At 41.1% G+C, this 22,018-nt stretch overlaps 1 protein-coding gene across 1 annotated transcript; it reads left to right on the top strand.

The window, feature by feature from the left end:
- Positions 1-1,964: 1,964 nt before the first annotated feature.
- On the top strand, positions 1,965-21,387 carry LOC132863257 (ras-related protein Rab-3C-like). Its single transcript, XM_060895981.1, has 5 exons — positions 1,965-2,282; positions 3,934-4,143; positions 15,509-15,627; positions 17,248-17,372; positions 18,842-21,387. Exons 1-5 carry the CDS (start codon positions 2,259-2,261, stop codon positions 19,033-19,035), a joined length of 672 nt encoding a protein of 223 aa, XP_060751964.1. The 5' UTR covers positions 1,965-2,258; the 3' UTR covers positions 19,036-21,387.
- Positions 21,388-22,018: the final 631 nt, after the last annotated feature.

The following is a 22,018-nucleotide window of genomic DNA, read 5'->3' as shown; positions in this document are numbered from 1 at the left end:
TGGTCAATATCAGTGCTCAATATGTGTGTTAATAATACATTTAAAAATATATAAAAAAATATTTTTAATATACAAATTCATGATGCATTCATATTTATTTAGATTTTAAAACATTTTCTAATTTCTAAAATGAAATACAATTATTACCAAATCTGCAAAATACTATAAATGTAAATATGTAACACAAAAAATTAATTATTGGCATTTGACAATTTTAAAGATAAAACACAAAATTTGCACACCACACCATCTGCTTGTAAACTGTTTGTAAGTATTTTTGAAACACAACGTTCATGCTATTTCCGGGAAGTTTATTGTGACACTGATATTATATAGGTGCATCTCAATAAATTAGAATGTTGTGAAAAAGTTGATTTATTTCAGTAATTCAACTCAAATAGTGAAACTTGTGTTTTATATAAATTCTTGGTAAATGCGTGCAGTGACTCTGGTTTTTAAAAAGCACAGTGGACCCTCACCAGCAGATGACAAATTATCACAGACTGTGTAAACTTAACACTGGACTTCAAATAACTTGGGCTATGACCTTCTCCACCCTTCCTCCAGACTCTAAGACATGAAATACAAAACTTGATCTCATATGAAAAGAGGACTTTGGAAAACTGGTTAAGAGTCCAGTTCTTCTTCTCCTTAGCCCAGCTAAGACGCCTCTGTCGTTGTCTGTGGTTCAGGAGTGGCTTAACAAGAGGAATATGACAACTGTAGCCAAATTCCTTCACATGTCTGTGTGTGGTGGCTCTTGATGCATTGACCCCAGCCTCAGTCCATTCCTTGTGAACTTCCCCCAAATCCTTGAATCGATTTTGCTTGACAAGCCGCTCAATGCTGCGGTTCTCTCGGTTGGTTGGGCATATTTTTCTTCCACACTTTTTCCATCCACTCAACTTTCTGTGAACATGCTTGGATACAGCACTCTGTGAACAGACACGCTGTGTCTTCTGGACAACTGTCAGATCAGCAGTCTTCCCCATGATTGTGTAGCCTAGTGAACCAAATTGAGAGACCATTTTGATGGCTCAGGAAACCTTTGCAGGTGTTTTAGGTTGATTAGCTGGTTCTTTTTTGAGATTAAGTGAATTGCTGGGTTTTTGTTAAATGTGAGCCAAAATCATCACAATTAAAAGTACCAAAGACTAAAACTACTTCAGTCTGTGTGTATGTGTGAATTTATATAATACACGAGTTTCACTATTTGAGTTGAATTACTGAAATAAATGATCTTTTCCACCACATTCTAATTTATTGAGATGCACCTGTATATCATCATAACACATGTCCCTACCCAGGACCCTGGGGGATCTGAAGGTATTGCTTATTGTTTGTTCTAAATGCAAGGGTGCTAATAATTGTGACACGTCTTATTTTTAATATTACATATTTTTGATTAGGTATATAATCTTTTTTTTTTTTAGACAAGGGGTGCCATTATTTCTGCAGCTGACGGCACGTGCGTGTGCGCGCGCCAAATGTCGCACAGTGTGAACTGTTCAAAAGCTCCATTACAGTAGAAAAGAAATGTTTAGTAACCTTCGGGACCGAACACAGATTTTGCTGGCATGAAGTCCATACAGTAGGTCGTCTTAAATAGGCAAATTTGTGTAATAAAATAGTCCACAAACGGTTTTTTTATTCATTTATATTTTTTTTAGCGTTTTACGGATGCAAATTTGATGTGGCTCTTTATCACAGCCTCTTAATCGAATTGAGCCTACTTTAACAGCAGATTGCTTTAAAATGATTTTTTTATACCTATAATTATTTGACCTTATTTTGCAGGCTTCACGAGACTGCGCACGTGCTCTTCCTCGACCTGCTGTTTTATCAAAGCCGTAGCAGGATATTTATTTAACTCCAGTATGTTTGTACGGTTTCGTTATGTTCCATGTCGTGTTTACAGATTTCAGAATAAACCACGCTGATTCAGAGTTTTAATGGCGTTTGAATTAAGCAGCCTGAAAACAAACAACAACTGCACCTCCCAGCGTGCTGCGTCCGCAGGAAGTGACGCAGGCGACCATCGCGAAGAGGCTCGGTCGCGTGCCAAGCGCGTGCTCGCCTGTGCGCGTTCTCTCGAGCCTGAAGGAGGTGGAGGAGAGCGCGAGCGCGGCCGCTCCTCACAGGGCTCACATCTCCAGCAGGAATCTGTCTTCATCTCTGTTCATCTCTCCTCATCTCTGTTCATCTCTCCTCATCTCTGTTCATCTCTCCTCATCTCTGGACCATAATACACTGTAGCAATGCGGCAGGACGGATCTATGCAGGTTTGAGCGTTTACATTTGTAACTTATTTCTGCCTTATTTAGGGCTTTGAGCTGCAGTTGAATTAAAAACGTTTCCGTTCTGTGTAGAGATGAAGAGAAGACGTGTAACGTTCGCGTTTTACACGATTACAACAACCCTCCGAGTAGAAAAAAGGAAAATAAAACGATAACACGCAGTTAGTTTTTAATTGTAATACAGAAGTGCTGATAGCAAACACCCATTTGTAGTGTAAGGTGGGGGTGGGGAACGTTCATGTCACCTTCTCTTATGTACATGAGCATGGTTCCTCACAGCAGCATGTAGCATTTAGCTATTTATAATAGTGTTACAGTAATAATACTATATTTACCATTTGACACTCCAGTTACAGATAGAACAGATGTACATAGGTGTGTGTGTGTGTGTGGAGATGTGTGTGTGTGTGTGGAGATATATATGTATGTGTGTGTGTGTGTGTGGAGATATATATGTGTGTGTGTGTGTGTGTGTGGAGATATATATATGTGTGTGTGTGTGGAGATATGTGTGTGTGTGTGTGTGGAGATATATATGTGTGTGTGGAGGTGGAGGTGGGTGTGGAGGTGTGTGTGTGTGTGGAGGTGGGTGTGGAGGTGTGTGTGTGTGTGGAGGTGGGTGTGGAGGTGGGTGTGGGTGTGGAGGTGGGTGTGTGTGGGGAGATGGGTGGGGAGGTGTGTGGAGATGGGTGGGGAGGTGTGTGGAGATTTGTGGGGAGGTGAGGGTGTGGAGATGGGTGTGGGTATATGGAGGTGGGGATGGAGGTGGGGGTGTGGAGATGGGTGTGGGTGTGGGTGTGGAGGTGGGTGTGTGTGGGGAGATGGGTGGGGAGGTGTGTGGAGATTTGTGGGGAGGTGAGGGTGTGGAGATGGGTGTGGGTATATGGAGGTGGGTGTGTGGAGATGGGTGTGGGTGTGTGGAGGTGGGGGGTGTGGAGATGGGTGTGGGTGTGGAGATGGGTGTGGGTGTGGAGATGGGTGTGTGAGTGAGTGGGGAGGTGTGTGTGTGTGTGTGTGTGTGAGTGAGTGGGGAGATTCCTGGGGCTTAAGAAAGGCTAATTTGTTTCTTCATTATTATTACCACTACATTATGAACAATACTTTATATGTGATAAAAGTGCAAACAGATCTAATAAGTGTGAAGACAGAGAAAGAAAAGTATTTCTGAAAAGTATGATATTTAAAGTTTCTCATTTCTATGCCTGTTGTCACATTAAGACTTAAATCAGCAAGAATATCGGTTTACTGTACGGTTTCAGGTTTTTTACGACATATTCAGGTTTTTGTTTTCAAATCTAAACATGCTTTTCCATCAAGAAAAGGTCTGAGTGTTTTTGTTAGAGAAGTGTCAAGGCATCTGATATATATTTAATATATTAGGTTTATCTTTTCATATCATTTTGTTATGAAAAAAAATCAATAAAGAAATCATTTATATTGTGACTGTCCATGAAGCAAAAGTTTAGTAAATTTATATTTATCTCTAATTAATGCCATTCTAGCCTTGGCATCCGGCTGCACTATGTTCACTAACTGCTATAAACGGCAGTTCGGCACAATTCGATGCAAATGAAATGGCGTAGATGAAGAATGTTTATTTGAAAGTGAATGAAGCACGTCTGTCTTCCTGGCACAGATGGCTGCGCCGCAGAAGGAGAACGCCGATCAAAACTTTGACTACATGTTCAAACTGCTGATCATTGGAAACAGCAGCGTGGGCAAAACGTCGTTTCTTTTCCGTTACGCTGACGACTCCTTCACGTCGGCATTCGTCAGCACAGTCGGCATCGATTTCAAAGTCAAGACCGTGTATAAGAATGACAAGAGAATCAAGCTGCAGATCTGGGTAAGCGGTGACCTTGTTTGAATCCCCTGTGAGTAATATTACATATTCACAATGTCTCTTCTGTTATCTCTGTGTGTATAAAGAATGAAAGCTGATCACACCTTGAGTCATATGGAGTAAGAAACTGATCACACTTTTAGGGCACACAGAGGAAGTGGCAGAGCACAACTGTGCTCACGTGGAGGAAGAAAGAGTTCACACTTTTAGGTCATGTAGAGGAAGAGGCAGGTCGCACTACTTTTAGGTCATGTAGAGGAAGAGGCAGGTCACACTACTTTTAGGTCATGTAGAGGAAGAGGCAGGTCACACTACTTTTAGGTCGTGTAGAGGAAGAGGCAGGTCACACTACTTTTAGGTCATGTAGAGGAAGAGGCAGGTCACACTACTTTTAGGTCATGTAGAGGAAGAGGCAGGTCACACTACTTTTAGGTCATGTAGAGGAAGAGGCAGGTCACACTACTTTTAGGTCATGTAGAGGAAGAGGCAGGTCACACTACTTTTAGGTCATGTAGAGGAAGAGGCAGGTCACACTTTTAGGTCATGTGGAGAAAGAGGCAGGCCACATATTTAGGTCAAATAAAAAGAGGCAGGTCACACCTTTAGGTCATGTAGAGAAAGAGGCTGGTAGCACTTTTAGGTCAAATAAAAAGAGGCAGGTCAAACTTTTAGGTCATGTAGAGACAGAGACATTTTGCCCTTTTTAGGTCATGTTTTTCTTATTTACATGTTTACTGTTGACTGTCACCAGCCATGACTGGATCAAACACAGCATGTGACAACTTTAAATAAAGGCTTTTCTCTCACTTTCTCGTCAGTGAGTAAAAGGACAGGTGTACTGTTTTGCACCTGAGCAGGTATTGTTGTCTTTTGCAGGACGGGAATGGGTGGATAAGATGGCTCAGTCGTTAAGTCAGTGAACTAGTGATTGAGAAGGTTATTAGTTTGAATCCCATGACCACCAAACTGCCACTGCTTGGCCCCTTGCGGAAGGCCCCTAATCAGCTGTATAAATGAAATAAACAGAATTCACTCTGGTTGGGTGTCTGATTCTAAGCATCTAGCTGTAACACCACATTGTTTTAAATGATACAGGTTTGGAACAGATTTAATGCCACAGAAGGGTACAGGCAAGGTTTTATTCCCCTTGGTGAAAAGCAGCATTATAATCCTGCCTCTATATTGTAAGTGTGAAACATTCCTCTACCCAGGATTAAAAGTAGGTTTAAAACGAGGATAAATCAAGGTTAAGTGCAGTGCGAAAAGCCTTAAAAAATACCTCGACTGAACTAATAAGTATCCAGTGTAGCTTGATAGCTGTGTTCGGATGAGATGTGTATGAACTGCTCCAAAATGTAGTTGAGAGCATGATGGCGTCCTCTTTGTCCCCGTCTATCACAGTGACACCTATCACAGGTGTCTGAAGATCACGTATTCACGTATTTAGTGGCTTTCCTTTGGAAGTGTTACACCGCACTGTGCCGCAGCTTGAAAAGATGCAGCAGCTGCACTTGAAGCGTTCCTTTTCTCTCATTATTAGCTGCTGTATGACAGCAGAGAGCTTGCCGTGGTGGTTGGGAATTAATTGGGTTCGATTCCCGGGCAGGGGAAACTCGCAGTGCATGGCCCAAGCCTGCATGAATACGGGAGGTTGCATTGGTTTGAATGATCTACTGCAGGGGTGGTCAACTCGCGGCTCCCGAGCCACATGCGGCTCTTTGCCCGGTTTCATGCGGCTCTTACGTTCATATCGAAGTTTGTATTTGTGTCTTTTTAACGTGCGTGTTCGCGTTGCTTGAGTTCCGTACGGTATTTTCGTCAAACGCGCATGTTAGTGGGATGAAAATAGCTCAAAGTTTCCCAGTAGGAGCAAAATCATTTGAGTAAACAATTTGTGTCAAGTTCGCTCTCCAAATGGCAGGGAAAAAAGGTGATATTCATGTTTGCCCATGTGTATGATGTGGCTCTTTGCGGTAACACAGTAAAAAATGTGGCTCTTGGTCTCTGACTGGTTGGCCACCCCTGATCTACTGTGACGACCCTGCTGAGAAATGTTATATTTTTAGCTTACCTATACGTAATATTTATATAATACATAAAATCTGCCCACATTAACACTTTTTTCTGTGCATGCGATTTATTACTTAGTATTCATATAGGCATTTGTTGACTATAAAATATCACGGCTGCTAATTGTGCTACAAGTCAAATAGACTTGAAATAAAGCAATTAGTTAATTAAAATGAGCCGGACGACAGAAAATTCTCGTCAACAAGCATTATTTGAATTCAAGCCCTAGCGTGGTTCCATAGGAAATTCATTCCTTTTGAGACATCGTACTGAAGACGTCACAGAGCAGGCCTTGATTCGCAACATGCCTCGCTGTGCACAAGCGCGAGCTGATATTGTGGAACCGATTCCGTGTCTTTTCCCACCAGCCTGACTAATCCATGTGGAAAGGGTTGCGGCCTGAGCTCAGCGCGAATCACTAAATGGATTCCGGGATGACTAAATGGATGACTTGCTGTAACATCATTTGCCGAGACATAAATCTGATTGGATGTCCAGAAGACTTTTAATCGAGAGCATGTCCTGCTTGGAGGCTTATTATCAGAGATCATCCACACACTTCATTTTCACCCGTCTTCGATTTTAGGGTTGGTAATGAAAACCTGATTGGAAACACCAATAAGAAATTGTTCAATAAATGTCACTAGTTAATTTAGTTACATTTAAATTTAATTTACTTGTAACCGTAGCTATTCCTCTAGACAAAATCCTCCTCGACAGTGCATGCTCAGTAGCAGCTTTGTGCCTCGGTTGTCTTTATGGCAGGTTTTGTCAGCCAGTGAGTCATACCAGACTGCACACCAGCACATGTATATATGTGTATATTTCTTTACAAAGAAAGATATTTAGCTTTGATTGAATTTCTCATAAACAACAGGCTACATTTTTTTTACACGCAGCTTACATACAGATACATAATTTAATGTGTCCGACGACAAAATCTCAAAAGCAACACGCCGCTAGAGATTTTAAATTTTTCTATTTTGTTGTTTTAAAGTGTCTAAATGCCAAACCAGCCCCAGAATTTTGAATTAGCATTTGTTTGTAACTTGAGCTAATAATGAGAGGTAAATGAAACGTTACTGCCACATCTGCTACATCAAGCTGTTCTTTTTCCCCCACATTTTATTTTCTCTCTAATTTGGTAACCTGCCAGTTCCAGCTACCAAGCCAAAAGAGGGTGAATGCTCACCAGTCCATCCTCCCTCTATGCATATGTGAGCTCCTTGGCTAGCGCTGTGATGTACTGTCTTTTTCACTAGTAGCTAGACGCACTTTTTTACTCTCTCGGACACGTCCACAAACAGCCGTGGTGCTGGCAAGAGTTCAGGTGATAGGCCAGCATTTATTCTTCGCTTTTTCAGCACTCCTCTTCATCGCTTAATCGGTTAACAGCTAATGACTTCTAGCAGTCAGTTAACATATAAAAGAGCTTTCAAGTTTTGAATCCTTAGTTAAATGAAACTAGGGAATACAAACCCAGTATTAAAGCTATGATTTTGTTATGCAGTGAAATATAATGTAAAGATACTGAACGAGGCTCATCGATTTGTTATTTGTGCAGCAAATCTTCACACAGCAGCAGATATTAATGATTTATTTTAACACACACTGCCTCTGATTCAGGTATGAGTGTGAGTGAAATGTGTCCTGGCGAGTCCCTTTCAGTATGTGGTCATAGCAGACAGCTTTATGAACAGCGTATTTATGAGCCCGTCTCCTACATCGTCGTTTCAGCCAGATGTGCGCATCACAGCCTCACATCTGAGACAAACAGCTGCTCCACATCTTTCGTTCCAGCGTATCAAACACACATCCAGCTTGATTTGTGCTGAAATAATGTTTGGAGATGATCACTCGTTTAGCAACGTGCAGCTTCATTTCTCTCTGATTTCAAAACATTGTCTTAACGAGGCACCATTTGCAGGCCATCTGTCTAGATCTGACATTTAGCTACATGTCGCCTTCTGCAACACAAACCAAGATTGGTGAGTTATTGCTCTGGGTGAGGAGAGCTTCAGGCCGTGCACTAGTCACTGTTTTGGGCTTGTGGATGTTGTATTGTAGACATGTTGAGAGAACTTTTAGTAATAATGTAGAGCTCAATGTCTGCTCATTTATGGCATTCGGCAGACGCTCTTGTCCAGAGCGACTTACATTGTATCTCCTTTTTTTTGCAATTGAGGGCTAAGGGCCTTGCTCAGGGGCCCAGCAGTGGCAGCTTGGTGGACCTGGGATTCAAACGTACAACTTTCAATTGGTTATCCAACACCTTAGCCACCAGGGTCACCGCATCTTTTCACCGCTCACCAAATGTTACTGTTTAATAAAATCCAGCGCTCATCCCCTTTACTGATCTAATCACAATATGCCGTTTAAAATCTTTCGGATTTTTATCAATGTGCGCCTTGCCTGAGCCTGTCACCCATCTGAATCACACTGAGCTGTCTGTGCCGTATGTGTCTCCAAATCATTTTCACTGCTTGGGTTATTAGACAGATCTTGTCATAGTCGAATTCTGTGAAATTTTTTCAAATGTCATGTCAGTGCTTACATGCAGGAAGTTCTCTGTATTCAGAGTCGATTTTTCTCAAAAAAAAAAAAAATAAGTTCTCACTTCTGAGGTTGTCAGATTTTTCTTAAATAGAATTGTCGTGCTTTGCAAAACAGATTTGTCCTTGCTGGTCTTTGGGTCAACTTGTCACCTGATCTGAAGATCAGTGCACTTACTGTAGCTGGTCACTGGTCACCAAGTTAGTGAAGTTGCCATTGGTTTCAGCCTCTCTGAACATGTGCCAGTCACTGTGCTCAAAACAGTCCTGAGATTGCTTGGCTCTGTGATTGCAGCAGATCATCATGACTGGCTGTTCACTGTATTAGTGTCTGATGATTGTAGACATGAACACCGGTTTCTCCGATGTCCATGTGACTGTGAAAAACCTGGGCTAAAGACCGAAATAGCAACACTTTGGATTCGTGCAACATTCGGGCTGCGTGTTACTGCTGCACCGTCAGCTTGACCTTGATTGTATATCAAGATGCAAGAGGAAAATATAAACTAGTCAGTAAAGAGATTAGGACAAAAGTACAAGCATCATAGATATTAACTGGCCACTTTCAGTTAATATCTGTGATGCTTGAACTTTTTTGTGAACTGTAAGTAAAACTGAAGAGCTATACAGACAGTCTACAACGGGGAAAAAACCCTGATGCGGACAGATGAGTCATCAATGCTTCAGCATATTCTAGACAAGTGAGCAAGTGCAAGTTTGGTGTATACCAAACCAAGAGATGACGCATTTTAATTATACACACAAACAGTTACTAAACAGAGGATTAAAATGCATCATATGCTAGCATGACCACATCATATGTTCCAAGATCTCCAACCTCAACTGCCCCTCGCTCCCACTTCACTCACCCAGACTTGTGCTTTGTGGCTCGAGGCAGTGCCATGACTGATGACCTGACTGTTCATCTTGAGCTATTTTTGCTCTGTCTCCTTCAACCAGCAGCCCTGCTGGGAGACATAGAAGAGCTAGAGAGGGGAGGAGAGGGGAAAGAGCTGAGCTCTGCAATTCATTCCTCCATTCATTAGTGAGATTTCTGGTTTCCCCCCATAGTTCTGTCATTTGCTCTGTAAAAATATGGTTTTGAAACCGGCACTCGACGAGCTCGGACACTGGTAAATGTAGACGCAGCGGAAGCAAGTGTAGCCATTTATTTACAAAGTGTGGCAGTAACCAACATACAGGCCTGAGACGAGGCAGAGCAACAAACAGGACGTGACATGAAGCTAAAGAAAAACAGGAACTTGGTACTGTTTCCTCAACCCTCAACTCAACTCTTCCTGAAAAAGTCAGAACTACGATTGGATAAGTCTTAATTACAATGTCCAGTGAGTTAAATTCTTCACTTTAGTTTCAATAAGGATATGTAACCTTCCTCCAAATGAATAACAAAGAATGTGCATCAGATACATTATGCTTTTAAATCAATTTATGAAGCCACTGTTACTTTATCGTTACATGTTATATCGCACTTGTACAATGCTGCCGTATTTGTACGTAGGCAATGAGCTTGTTTTATTGTAAAGAAAAATCATTAATTTGAACAAATGTGCTGCAGAAGGTGCATCCCTTGCTTCCGCCATGTATTCTTACTGACAACCCAGAAAACCCTAAAATGAAAATCCTGAGTACCTCACTCTTAATGGCAGCGGTGCTTATCAGAGCGAAGCGGGACACAGGTGAAGGTGTTTGGGGCATGTGACGTGAGTGTTGTGATCATGTGACTAGTGGGGGCTGATGAGTAGTCCAGTGCTGATTTCCTCCTAGCCCTGACAGAAACAAATGGCATTTTAAACTCTGTTCCAGTAAGCAGGACATTTTCAGGGCCCATAGTACAGTCAGAAGTGCTTTGTAGTCTCTATCAAACACACATCCTCATGCTAGATCAGAGGGTGATTTTTTTTTTTTTTCTAAATTAGTGACATGAAATCTACTGGAATTGGCAACATCACAAGCGCAGGATTCCATTTGTACTGAGTATCTACGATAGCTGTACTCACGTGCGACTCGTGAACGGTAGAGATTCCACTTTACCATTTGAGCCAGTTTACATAATGATGTTAGAGCTCTTAAACTACATCAGATGCAGACATCTGTGCCAGTCAACTTTGTAAACAGACCGACTAGGACGTGTGGAGATTTCTGGGCTTTGTCTCTGGATTACTGAGTAGCTGCATTGGGTTTTTAGAATATCTGACATGGTCCAGTTTTTTTATTTTTGGTCACACTTGTTGTCAGTACAACAAATCCAACTCAAACACACTCGGACACCGGCTTGCTCAGGGTAAACAAGATGATGTTATGGATTTAGAGCCGTTTTCTCCAATTGTGGCTGTTTCAATCCTAGACACACTTTAGTTCTGCTTGTATTCATTAATCTGGGCTAAATATTGGTATTAGAAAAAAAAATTATAAATACTAATTCCTGATGAGATGCAAGAGTAGTCCACAGATACAATAAACAATGTATTGATTTGCTTCTAGCTGCTTTCATCCTGCAGCCCACGTATTTTTGCCGAATTGCCTTAGAATTCTTCATAACCGGAGCATTTAACTTTATCTACCGAAGTGTCCTTGCGAGCTACTGTATTCTCCTGCCTTCCTTAATGCTCAGACTCAGTGAATCAAATCAACATGTTATATCACACACAAGCTTGAATAACACAATTAACACACATTAGAAATGATCGCAGTTAGCAGGTTTGGTTAAAGTAAAAATGGTTAAACCAAATCCTTATTCAGAGCCGTAAAGTCTGAACCGAAAATTTTGTAACATTATAATAATGGTGCATACAGTTTTACTGCTCTATTTCTGTATATATCTCTGGGTCTGTTGCAGATATTTTTGTCTATGTTGCCACCGAAGCATCAGCTGCTACATTTCTTTTCCTCTTCCTTCCTGTTTGCAATTTTTAGCAGTGACCTATAATTCTGCCCTTTCCTGTTTTGTTTTTTTTTCTTCTCTAGCTGTGATGTGCTCAGATGCTACAATGCTTCTGTGTTGTTCCATATCTATGACCCCGAAGAGCTGTCCATGGTGCTGCTCTGTTTTCTTTTTCTTTTTTTTTATACTACAGCAGTTCTCGAACAATCAATCTGGTGTGCTAGATTTAATCATCACTCGCACATTGTTTACTCCAGTGATGTTTACTGAACCACAACGAATAATATCATGCAAACTGAGCTGCCTTTATGTCTCATGATTGAAGCTACCTTTAAAACCCTCATTAAAACGATTTCCTTGTTTCATTCTTCCTGTGCCCCGGTTCTCAGGGCACAGTTTGCTGGGGAAGCGTCATCCTGTCACAGTGATGTGCATTTGCATCGTCCGACTGTAATTTATTGGCCCAATGAATGGAGAAAGGGTGAAGGAATCAATAAAACCACATGGGGGTTGGGGTTGTGGGGGTTGGATGAAGGGTCTCTTAGGCTAAGTTCCACGCATTCATTAATTCAGCTTTCATTACCTTAATTACCGCACCACGTTCTACAGGAAATGAACATCACATACGTCTTCCTGTTCTCTCCTTCAACGCTGACACAGAGAGAAACCACCATCTGTCTTATGAAAGCTGTTTAAAAACAAGTAAATAACGGTAATGCAGTCAGCTAGAATAGATGATCAGATGGCACCATGTAATCACCAGACATGTAATCACACAAAGAAAAGAGTTATATGGATGCATTTTTAATCACAGGGAAGCAAATCATGACATTGCTGTGGATAGGACTGCCTGGAGACGCACCGTCTTTGAGTTGCTGTTGTGTCGGTCAGCTTCGTGCTCGGCCTTCAGCAGCGATCGTTTGAAGACTTTAGCAGGAAGGAATTAGTGTTGGGTCTGCAGTGAACTCGTAAATTGCGCTGACTTTTAATTCACTCAACTACAAACCGTTGAAGAAAGGACATTATTTACATTGACTATTATTTACTGTCCAATGTCACCCAAATGAGGATGAGGTTCCCTTTTGTCTTTCCTTTGAGACCTTTGTGTCTCAGCACTCTCACAAAACCTTCATCAACCTAACAGGACTTTAGATACAAAAACATTTTTTTTAAAAATTCTTTTAAAAAATACAGCTGGGTTTAAAGCCGTTATGAATTCAGTGAATGAAATATTTGCTTAAAGTTAAGTATCTGAGTTTTAAAGATTTATTTGTTATTTCAAAGATAAACTCAAAAGAGAATGTTGTCTGAGATTTCTGTATATGTCTGTTTCTCAGTCTGTGTGTCTATCTGGGGGTGTCTGTCTGTCTGTCTGTCTGTCTGTCTGTGGACAAGCAATTGCTGTGTAAGTGGTGGATAAATTGTGTGTGTGTCAGAGAGAGAGAGAGAGAGAGTCTGTCTGAGGGAGAGAGAGAGAGAGAGAGAGAGAGAGTGCAAGAGTGAGTGTCTCTGTCTGTCTGTGTGTTGGCACTTGTTTGCTCTCTGTGTGTGTGTGTGTGTGTGTGTGTGTGTGTGTGTGTGTGTGTGTGTGTGTGTGTGTGTGTGTGTGTGTGTGTGTGTGTGCATGCCCTTGCTGTCACTTTGAGATAAGAAACACTCCTCTGTGGCTTGACTGAGAAAATTATTACTTCGTCACGGTCTGCTGCATCTTACATTGCACTGTTAGTCAGACAGCAAGCTGTTAAGAACATTTTACTTTCATCCTTTGACCCGTTAGTGAGGCCTTTTTTGTTTGTTTGTTTTATTAGAATTAATCTCCATTGTATTTAAGCATTTTTATTATCTTTTTTCATACATTATACATCCAATAGTGTGTGGACAACGGACCCTGACCCCACGTGAGGCTCTTACACTGAACTGCTGCCACAAAATTGTATAGGATTATATATGATAGAATTCCCTTCACTGACACTATAGGGCCTAAACCTGTTCCAGAACCATCTTTATCTTCTTTATCTGGTCTTGATTTAATAATGAAAGACCGGCCCGTGTGTGGACATGGCCGGCTTTTTATCAGGAGATTCAATTCAATTCAAATTTATTTGTATAGCGCTTTTAACTATTGACATCGTCTCAAAGCAGCTTTACAGAACATAAACACAGAACAAAAGGTTATTATAAAGAAGAATATAAAGATCAATATGATACAAAATTCATGATTAATATTAGATGTATTTAAATGTGTTTGTATTTATCCCCAATGAGCAAGTCTGAGGTGGCAGTGGCAAGGAAAAACTTCCCTGAATGGTGAAGGAAGAAACCTTGAGAGGAACCAGACTCAAAGGGGAACCCATCCTCATATGGGTGACACTGGAGGGTGTGATTTATAAATATACAGTCTGACAAATGTTTTGTTAATGAGGAGGTTGTTGTCCTAAAAGACCACATGGAGTTGGCATCTCTCCTTAGTATAGCAGAGTCTAACTGGAGCTGGTAAATCTCTAGATGCTCCAGGATCCTCACCGAGTCGGCCTCATCTCAGTGGAGGTCCAAGATCGGAAGACAATCGGAGCTGGTACAGATTCTGGAGGCCTCAGGATGGGTAGAAAGAGGAGCAGTGGAGAGGGATTAATGTAGCTGCTGTTATTAATATTAGAAAGCATAATCTACATTTTACACTTGGAACGTGTGTCTGAGCCCCGAACACTATCAGGAAGACTATTCCAAAAAGTTTGGGAGCTAAATACAAAAACCCTCTACCGCCTTTTGTAGATTTTGATATTCTGGGAACTACCAGAAGATCTATAACAAAATCTATTTATTTACTGATAACTTTTGCATTCTGTTTCTGTCAGCAGTTTTGTTCACTCATGTGTCATGATTTCAGTGTCAGAGTCCGAGGGAGAGAGAAAAGGTCTATTTAAAGTACTGATACTGTTATTGTGTATCAGTGCTCGTATACCAACATGTGACACGACCTAACATTACACAGAGTAAATCTAGCATTTAGTATGTTGCTGCACTAATAAACAGAGAGCCATCTCGAGGGATTTCACCATCATTAATTAAAGCCAACTGTGCTGTGTGACAATACCACAAAGGTCTTAATCAGCCAGTTCATTTGACATCATTTTGACTCCCACATCCATGTCACGTCTTTGTCCAGCTCTTTTGCTACTTCCTGTTGCTATGCCTCAATTTCCATGGTAACAGGTGGTGTATTTTTTACGTCCGTCTGAGTGCAGTCTGTAGGAAGATATAAGCCATATGTAACTGTAGATATCATTCATTCTTCATTTGTGTTTTTTTTTGGTACTTATTTGCAGATACGGTGATTCACTGTGTTCACGTTTGAAAAATCTTCTCTTATTTCTCAAATCCTATTGTACTATATCTCAGAACTCGGAGTATTGGCAAAAAGCTGGTTCTAGTCTGAACCCGACATCCTCATAGTAACCAAACCAACTGTTTTACAGCAGGACAAATCGGTTTACGTGTAAAAACGTATGAATCCTATTGGAAAATATATTGACCAAATTCCATCTGACTCCTGTACTGTGATGTCTAGCATTTCTGTATCATCCCTGGAAATCAAGACTCAAATGGTTGTTGGTCTGTCACAACAACCACAACACCACGGCCCTAGTCACGACAATCCGAGTCTGACGTTTGACGTGAACTTTATCTGAAGCTTATGACCTTAAGTATTTAATGCATGTTCCTTCTTTCAGTTTAATTGATGAATTGTATAAATGAGCAGGCGTTTATTATAAAGTGAGCAATGATTGTACATCACATCTCAAGCTGATATATTATGGTGTGTGTGTGTGTGTGTGTATTGTAGGATACGGCAGGACAGGAGCGCTACAGGACTATCACAACAGCCTACTACCGCGGTGCCATGGGCTTCATCCTCATGTATGACATTACCAATGAGGAGTCGTTCGGAGCGGTGCAGGACTGGTGAGGCTCAGGTCCACTTCTTTCTCTAAATGACTGTGTGTGTGTGTGTGTGTGTGTGTGTGTGTCCTTGTCAGGATGAAAAGTGCTGTGTATTTTGTGGAGGTAAGTGAGTCATTGTCTGCTGACAACAAACCTTTTTCCTAATATAAACGTCAGTGACAGCAGTGAGAAGGATGAATAAAAACATGCCTTTCATTCACAGCAGTGGAAAAATCTTAATTAGCACAAGTGATAAGAAATGTAAATGTTAAGCTGGTAACGTATGTAGAAAAAGGGTTGATAATATCAGCTCCATACCACATGAGATCAGCATGTACAGACCAGGAAGCTGAATGAAGGTGTGAATGTAGAAGTCCTTCTTTCATGAACTTTTAGCACTGACGCATGTGACATTTTAGATGAAGAGAATAAAGGGAGGTCCGCCGTTTTGAAGAGCAGCCGGGGTGTTAATATTTCATGGCGTTCAGTTATATTTCTTTAAGGAGAAAGTACTTCAGACCCAGACGGACCCATCCGGTCGGTTCATTCTGAAGGAGTCGTGCAAAGCTTTATTGATCTGCCCTGATGGGTTATTTGGCTGAGGTTAGGGAGCGGATGGTGATTTAATTAGACAGCAGAGAGGCTAAAGAGGGGCATTATAATATGCTGAGGAAGTAGAAGTGACCGATTGCGACAGAATTGCTAACCTATTGCAGAAGCAGTGTGTTTGCTCTACACTGACAAATCATCAATCATGTCCCATGGTTTCATTGGCACAGAAGCCATATTTCAAGGCTAAAAATGGTAGCTAACATAAAATATACATATTGTACACATTGTCATGAAGCAGCAGTTTCCAGTGAAGTCAAATCTTAATCAAAGGCTTTCTAGATATTTGTGTGTCTCAGACAGACAGCTTGTGGATGGTCCACATGTGGGTGTGATGGAGATCTGTGGTGCAGCAGGTGGTGGGGTTCAGAATAAACACTTGCAGCATTGATGTACGTCACAGCACAGTGACATGCATTTGGTTTACATTTAAATATAAATAAAGCTTTTATTTGCTGAAACGCCAATATGACTGTTAATATAAATCAAAAGAATGGACAAAAACTATTTATTTAACTGATTAACTTATTGCTTTTCAGGGCAAATCTAATTACCCTTATAAATGGAAAAGCAAGATCACGGGAGTTTCTCAGTTGTTCATCAGCTACTTTTTCTTCCATGCTGAAATGACATTGTTTAGTGCTAAATATCTTTTCAACAATGCCTGCATTAGGAACCAAACACACACACACACACAAACTGGCTCCAGGCTGTTGCTATGGCACCGGTTACTGAAGCGAGCAGCCTAGACATGAGGAAGGTGTGTACAAAATGTTCTTTAGAGCACGTTTAGCCAAAAAGGATTCTCCAGAGAGGATTGCGGATGTAAAGCGTTTTTATTTCGCTGTGCTGTTTATGTAAGCTAGTAATTCTTTGAGATGAATACACACCATGTCCTTGAATGAGGTCACCTGGTATGATTTTATTGGCTCCTGTGAGGATCTCCTGATGTTCAGCTCTCACGGTGCCTGTGGCTGTAACATCAGTTTATGACGAATGGAATAAAACACATAGTGTTGTACTTGTTTCCAGGTCGACCCAGATAAAGACTTACTCCTGGGACAATGCACAAGTCATCCTGGCTGGTAATAAGTGTGACATGGAGGAGGAGAGAGTTGTGTCTGTAGAGAGCGGCAGACTGCTGGCTGAACAGCTCGGTAAGTCCGTTCATTTTAAACCTTCATTCTAAACCTTCGTTCATTTTAAAAAAAATATCAGATCATTTCACGGAAAGGTGCTGAAAAGTAGCAGTAATTAATTATTAATCAGACTGAAGTCATAGTGTATGTGAAGTAATTCTCACCTCTCATTTAGTAAACAGGTCATATAGAGCAGGAATGTATAAAACTACACCCGCTGATGTTTCCAGTGTACCCAGTGGGAAAATACCCAAGTGTGTGGTAGAGGACTGGGACTGGATGTAATATAACAGAACGCAGCTCATTTTGCAGCTCGAATTTTATTCGGCACCAAAAACACTTTAGGTGAACGCCGCATACCTTCACTGTGCATAAATTAAAGCAGATGAAGCATTTGCTTTCACCTCACAGCTCAGGCGATAATTAAACACATCTGATTAGATGACACCAAGCACTCATTAACAGCTCCTTGCCATCAGTGTGGAGAAAAACAAAACTAATTTCACTGTCTAAAGGCCAGAAAATATAATGGTGAGAGTGTTGTGCTTCCTTACTTTTGTCGTTTTGTCAAATAAATCGCTTCTTGTTGACAACAATTGATCAAGAGCCAATAATTATAGACAGAGAGGCTGAAATAGAGCCGAGAGCAACACAGAGACAGGCCGAGAGCGAGGCAGCGACAGGCCGAGAGCGAGGCAGCGACAGGCCGAGAGCGAGGCAGCGACAGGGCGAGAGCGAGGCAGCGACAGGCCGAGAGCGAGGCAGCGACAGGCCGAGAGCGAGGCAGCGACAGGCCGAGAGCGAGGCAGCGGCAGGCCGAGAGCGAGGCAGCGGCAGGCCGAGAGCGAGGCAGCGGCAGGCCGAGAGCGAGGCAGCGACAGGCCGAGAGCGAGGCAGCGACAGGGCGAGAGCGAGGCAGCGACAGGGCGAGGCCGAGAGCGAGGCAGCGACAGGGCGAGGCCGAGAGCGAGGCTGAGCAAACGTGAGGCTGAGAGAGAGGCAGTGAGGCTGAGAGAGAGGCACTGAGGGAGAGAGGCTAAAAGAGCGAGGCTGAGAGAGTGCAAGACTGAACAGGTTTTTTCAGTGATGTAGCTGCAGCTGATATGATCTGGTTATAGAAAGAGAAAGAACATAGTTAGTGTAATCTCTTCTTCTGTGTGGATCTCAGTGACATTGTCGTTTGCTATAATGATGATGCAGTGCCTTTTATTGTCCTCAAGGTTAATGCTCCAGACACGAGAAATAAAGTAGAACAAAACCACAGAGTTTGTTAGTTCCAGTTTGTGCCGACGTTTGCTTCTAAAAGACGACGACATTGTGTTCAATGCAGCACTGTGTCAGTTTGCCAGATGAATAAATGTGAGAGACCCAGAGACATGGCCTCGCTTATTTATCTCCTACTGCTGTGATTAGCTTGTGTACTTGTGTGTTTACACTCATCTGCTGCCTCTCTGTGAATTAATGTTTATGGGTTTTGTGTCTCCAAGGCTTCGAATTCTTCGAGACGAGCGCAAAGGATAACATCAACGTGAAGCAAACATTTGAGCGCCTTGTCGATATCATCTGTGACAAAATGTCCGAGAGCCTAGAGACTGATCCTGCAGTTACCACGGGAACGCAGGGCAACGCCAGGCTAACAGACAACCCGCCACCATTACAACAACCCAACTGTGCATGTTAGTGCTTCAGAGCTGTGTGTGTGTGCGTGTGTGTGTATCCAGTGCTTGGGCTTCTTTAGGCCGAGGCATAAAACCTTTAACATTGCAGCTCCTGGATAAAACAAGCTGAATCTCATTGTTCAGAGAAAGCATGTTGAGGGTCATGTGACACTTCACTTAACATCCCAGAATGGAATAGAATAGAAATAATTTAGGAGAAAAGGTGAAAATACTGTTAGAAATGCCTCACCACTTTAGTGACCGAAAGCTCTGTCTATATTAGCATTAGTAATTCAGTTGGCATTACAGCTTATTGTCCATCAGTCCTGAGCCTCTGCTAGAACCTGACTGTTGACCCTCACTGTTCATAACGAGTTCAGTGTGAACGCTGCTGCAGCTTCGTGCTCCAGCTGATCACATCACCACATCTCAAACACAACCATGTATATGACCATGTTTATGTTTACTGACGGTGTCAGGTAAACAGTAGTGATGCTTATATATATATATATATAAATATATATAAAAATATATAGTAAAATAATTTAAAAACAGCGGTTGCAATTCTATTTTTTATTAGTTAGCTGCAAAACAGAAATGATTCTAATTATTTGAAAAGGAGGAAAAAGCAAGTCTGTAGTAGAGAGTTAGATTTTAGTGTCCAATGAAATGTCTGGGGGAAAAAATGTATGGTGTTTTAATTGAATTAAAAAAAAATAGAATATTTTTTCTGCCAGAAAAGCTGCTCCTTTGTTGTAGTTCCTCACAACTATTGTACTATTGTACACTTCAGGTTGTTTAGAGTCGCAGTACAGCTTTACGAGCAGGTTACCCGAGTCATAGAGAATCAGGTGTGGAGCAAAGCTCTAGAAAAAAAAAACAACCTTAGAGCTCTAGTGATTTATCTTCCTTCTGTAATCTGTTTATTCAGTGTTTTTCCCCCATTTCTCTATCAACGCAGCCACTTAGAGCAGGAAGTGGTGCCTTGTTTCATTTCCCAGCTTTCTCCCATCTTATTTCATCCTTCTATCATGAGTGGCTCTTTATTTATTTATTTTTTAACATATAAAATGATTGGATTGTTTAAAAGCAAGATGTTCTTTCTCTTTCTTCACGCTGCCTCGTTGAAAAGTGAGCCTTGTGAAAGAGCAGGAATCTATTTCAGCACCGTCACTCGGACGATCGATATTTCATACAGCAAATCTATTTTTTTTCCCCTTCTTTTAATAATTCTAAATAACAGCTTGTCGATTCTTCTGCTCCTAATTCTCCACCTATACGCAGACGTTTCTGTTCCCATCGACTGCGTGCCGTTCAGAATCGCACTGCACTTCCTCTCTTTATAGAAAATAAATAGAAACGTAGCCCTGACGTTAGATTTGTGTCCAATGTGCTTTGTGTCTCCTCTCGTTTGTGTGTGACGTGAACTAATAGAAAAAACGCAGCAAACCAGTTCTATTTATTGTATCCGAAGCGAGTAGGCCAGTGTGTGTAATGTTAAACAGTCCTTATGCACTGCTGATGTTTAATCAGTACAGCTGTTTTCTGCAGCGTTTAGCATTACACTTGCATGAAATTGTGACATCTATATTTAGAGATTGGTATCTTATATTCTAGTCGTTTAAATTCTGCATCCTGCACACATGTGGGCTGCAATGGGCCAGTAAGTGCAATATTTTAAATCCTGTTTCCTGTACATACTGTATATGTGTAATCTGAGGAATGTGTATATCTGTCTGTGTGTGTATGAGTGTGTGTGTGTGTGAGGATAAAGCATGAATGTAGAAAATGGAAAATGCTGTTTTTAGACACTCCACTCCCACCTCATATTTTTTCATACCAATGTATTCACTGAAAATAGGAGGTGTGTGTGTGTGTGTGTGTGTGTGTGTGTGTGTGTGTGTGTGTGTGTGTGTGTGTGTGTGTGTGTGTGTGAAATGAAACACTAGTTTCTTGCCTAAGTGGTAATATGTGTACATCCCTTTGAGTCAGTGCATGTTTGATGTCATTGTCCTGACACTAGGAGATTCTTAATTCGCACATATGCTAGTTTATTTAAAATCAGACTCTAGTAGGATGAACTATTGTTTTTGTTTGTTTTTTTGTTTGTTTTTTTCTTAATAAATCCCTGTAAGAGACAAATGAATTGAGTTATGATGACGATGAGTGTTATTTGATTCAAAGGAAAAATTCATTGTCTACATAAATCAAACCCTTTAGACATGACCAGAGATTGCTGTGCTGTGTGTAGGAATTCCTGTTGAACTGGTTGTTTTGTTCATGTGTGTGATGAGTGTATGAACAAATGTTCCTGTTGAAAATACAAATAAACCTGCAGACTGTATTGATACCTAAATAAAGTTATTAATGAAGCATTTATTTGTTTTTTATTAATTATTCATTACTATGATATTGTTCTTGCACAGGTTGTGTGTGCTAATGCTGCCCCCTGCTGGCTAGCTGATATTATCACAAGGATGATGAAGCATGTGCTGGGTTTGTTTAAGTACAGAGTTGAATAACATGAGCAGCTTCTTCTGAGCTTCTTCTCCCACTGAGGACAATAATAAAGTACTTTATAGTAATATTAATAATAACCATAGACCTTTTATTCACTTCTGTTTTTGTTAAATATGGCATCACTCAGCAACTTTGAGCTAGACGTTGTAATGTAGTTAATGTGACCACTAGGTGGCAGCATTAGACTAGTGTAAATTCCTACACTCTACACAGATGAACAGCTTTTCTACCGATTCCTTCTACATGTCTGCACATTTCTTACACACACACACTTTATATATGTATTTATATATGTAAAATCTCACTGGCAGTATATTAAGAGGAGATTGTGTTTATTTTATATTTTGGAAATTTTTTCACTAGCTATTGTTTTGTTAAACAGGCATCAGTTCATCAGTCATGCGCTGAATCAACCCTAATATTCTGTGCTGTTTGAACAGCATATTGCACTATATTCATATTTATTCATGAATGGGTGGACTCAGT

This window comes from Tachysurus vachellii, chromosome 20 (assembly GCF_030014155.1).
Source record: "Tachysurus vachellii isolate PV-2020 chromosome 20, HZAU_Pvac_v1, whole genome shotgun sequence".
NCBI lineage: Eukaryota > Metazoa > Chordata > Actinopteri > Siluriformes > Bagridae > Tachysurus > Tachysurus vachellii.
This window is presented reverse-complemented; position numbering and strand designations above follow the sequence as displayed.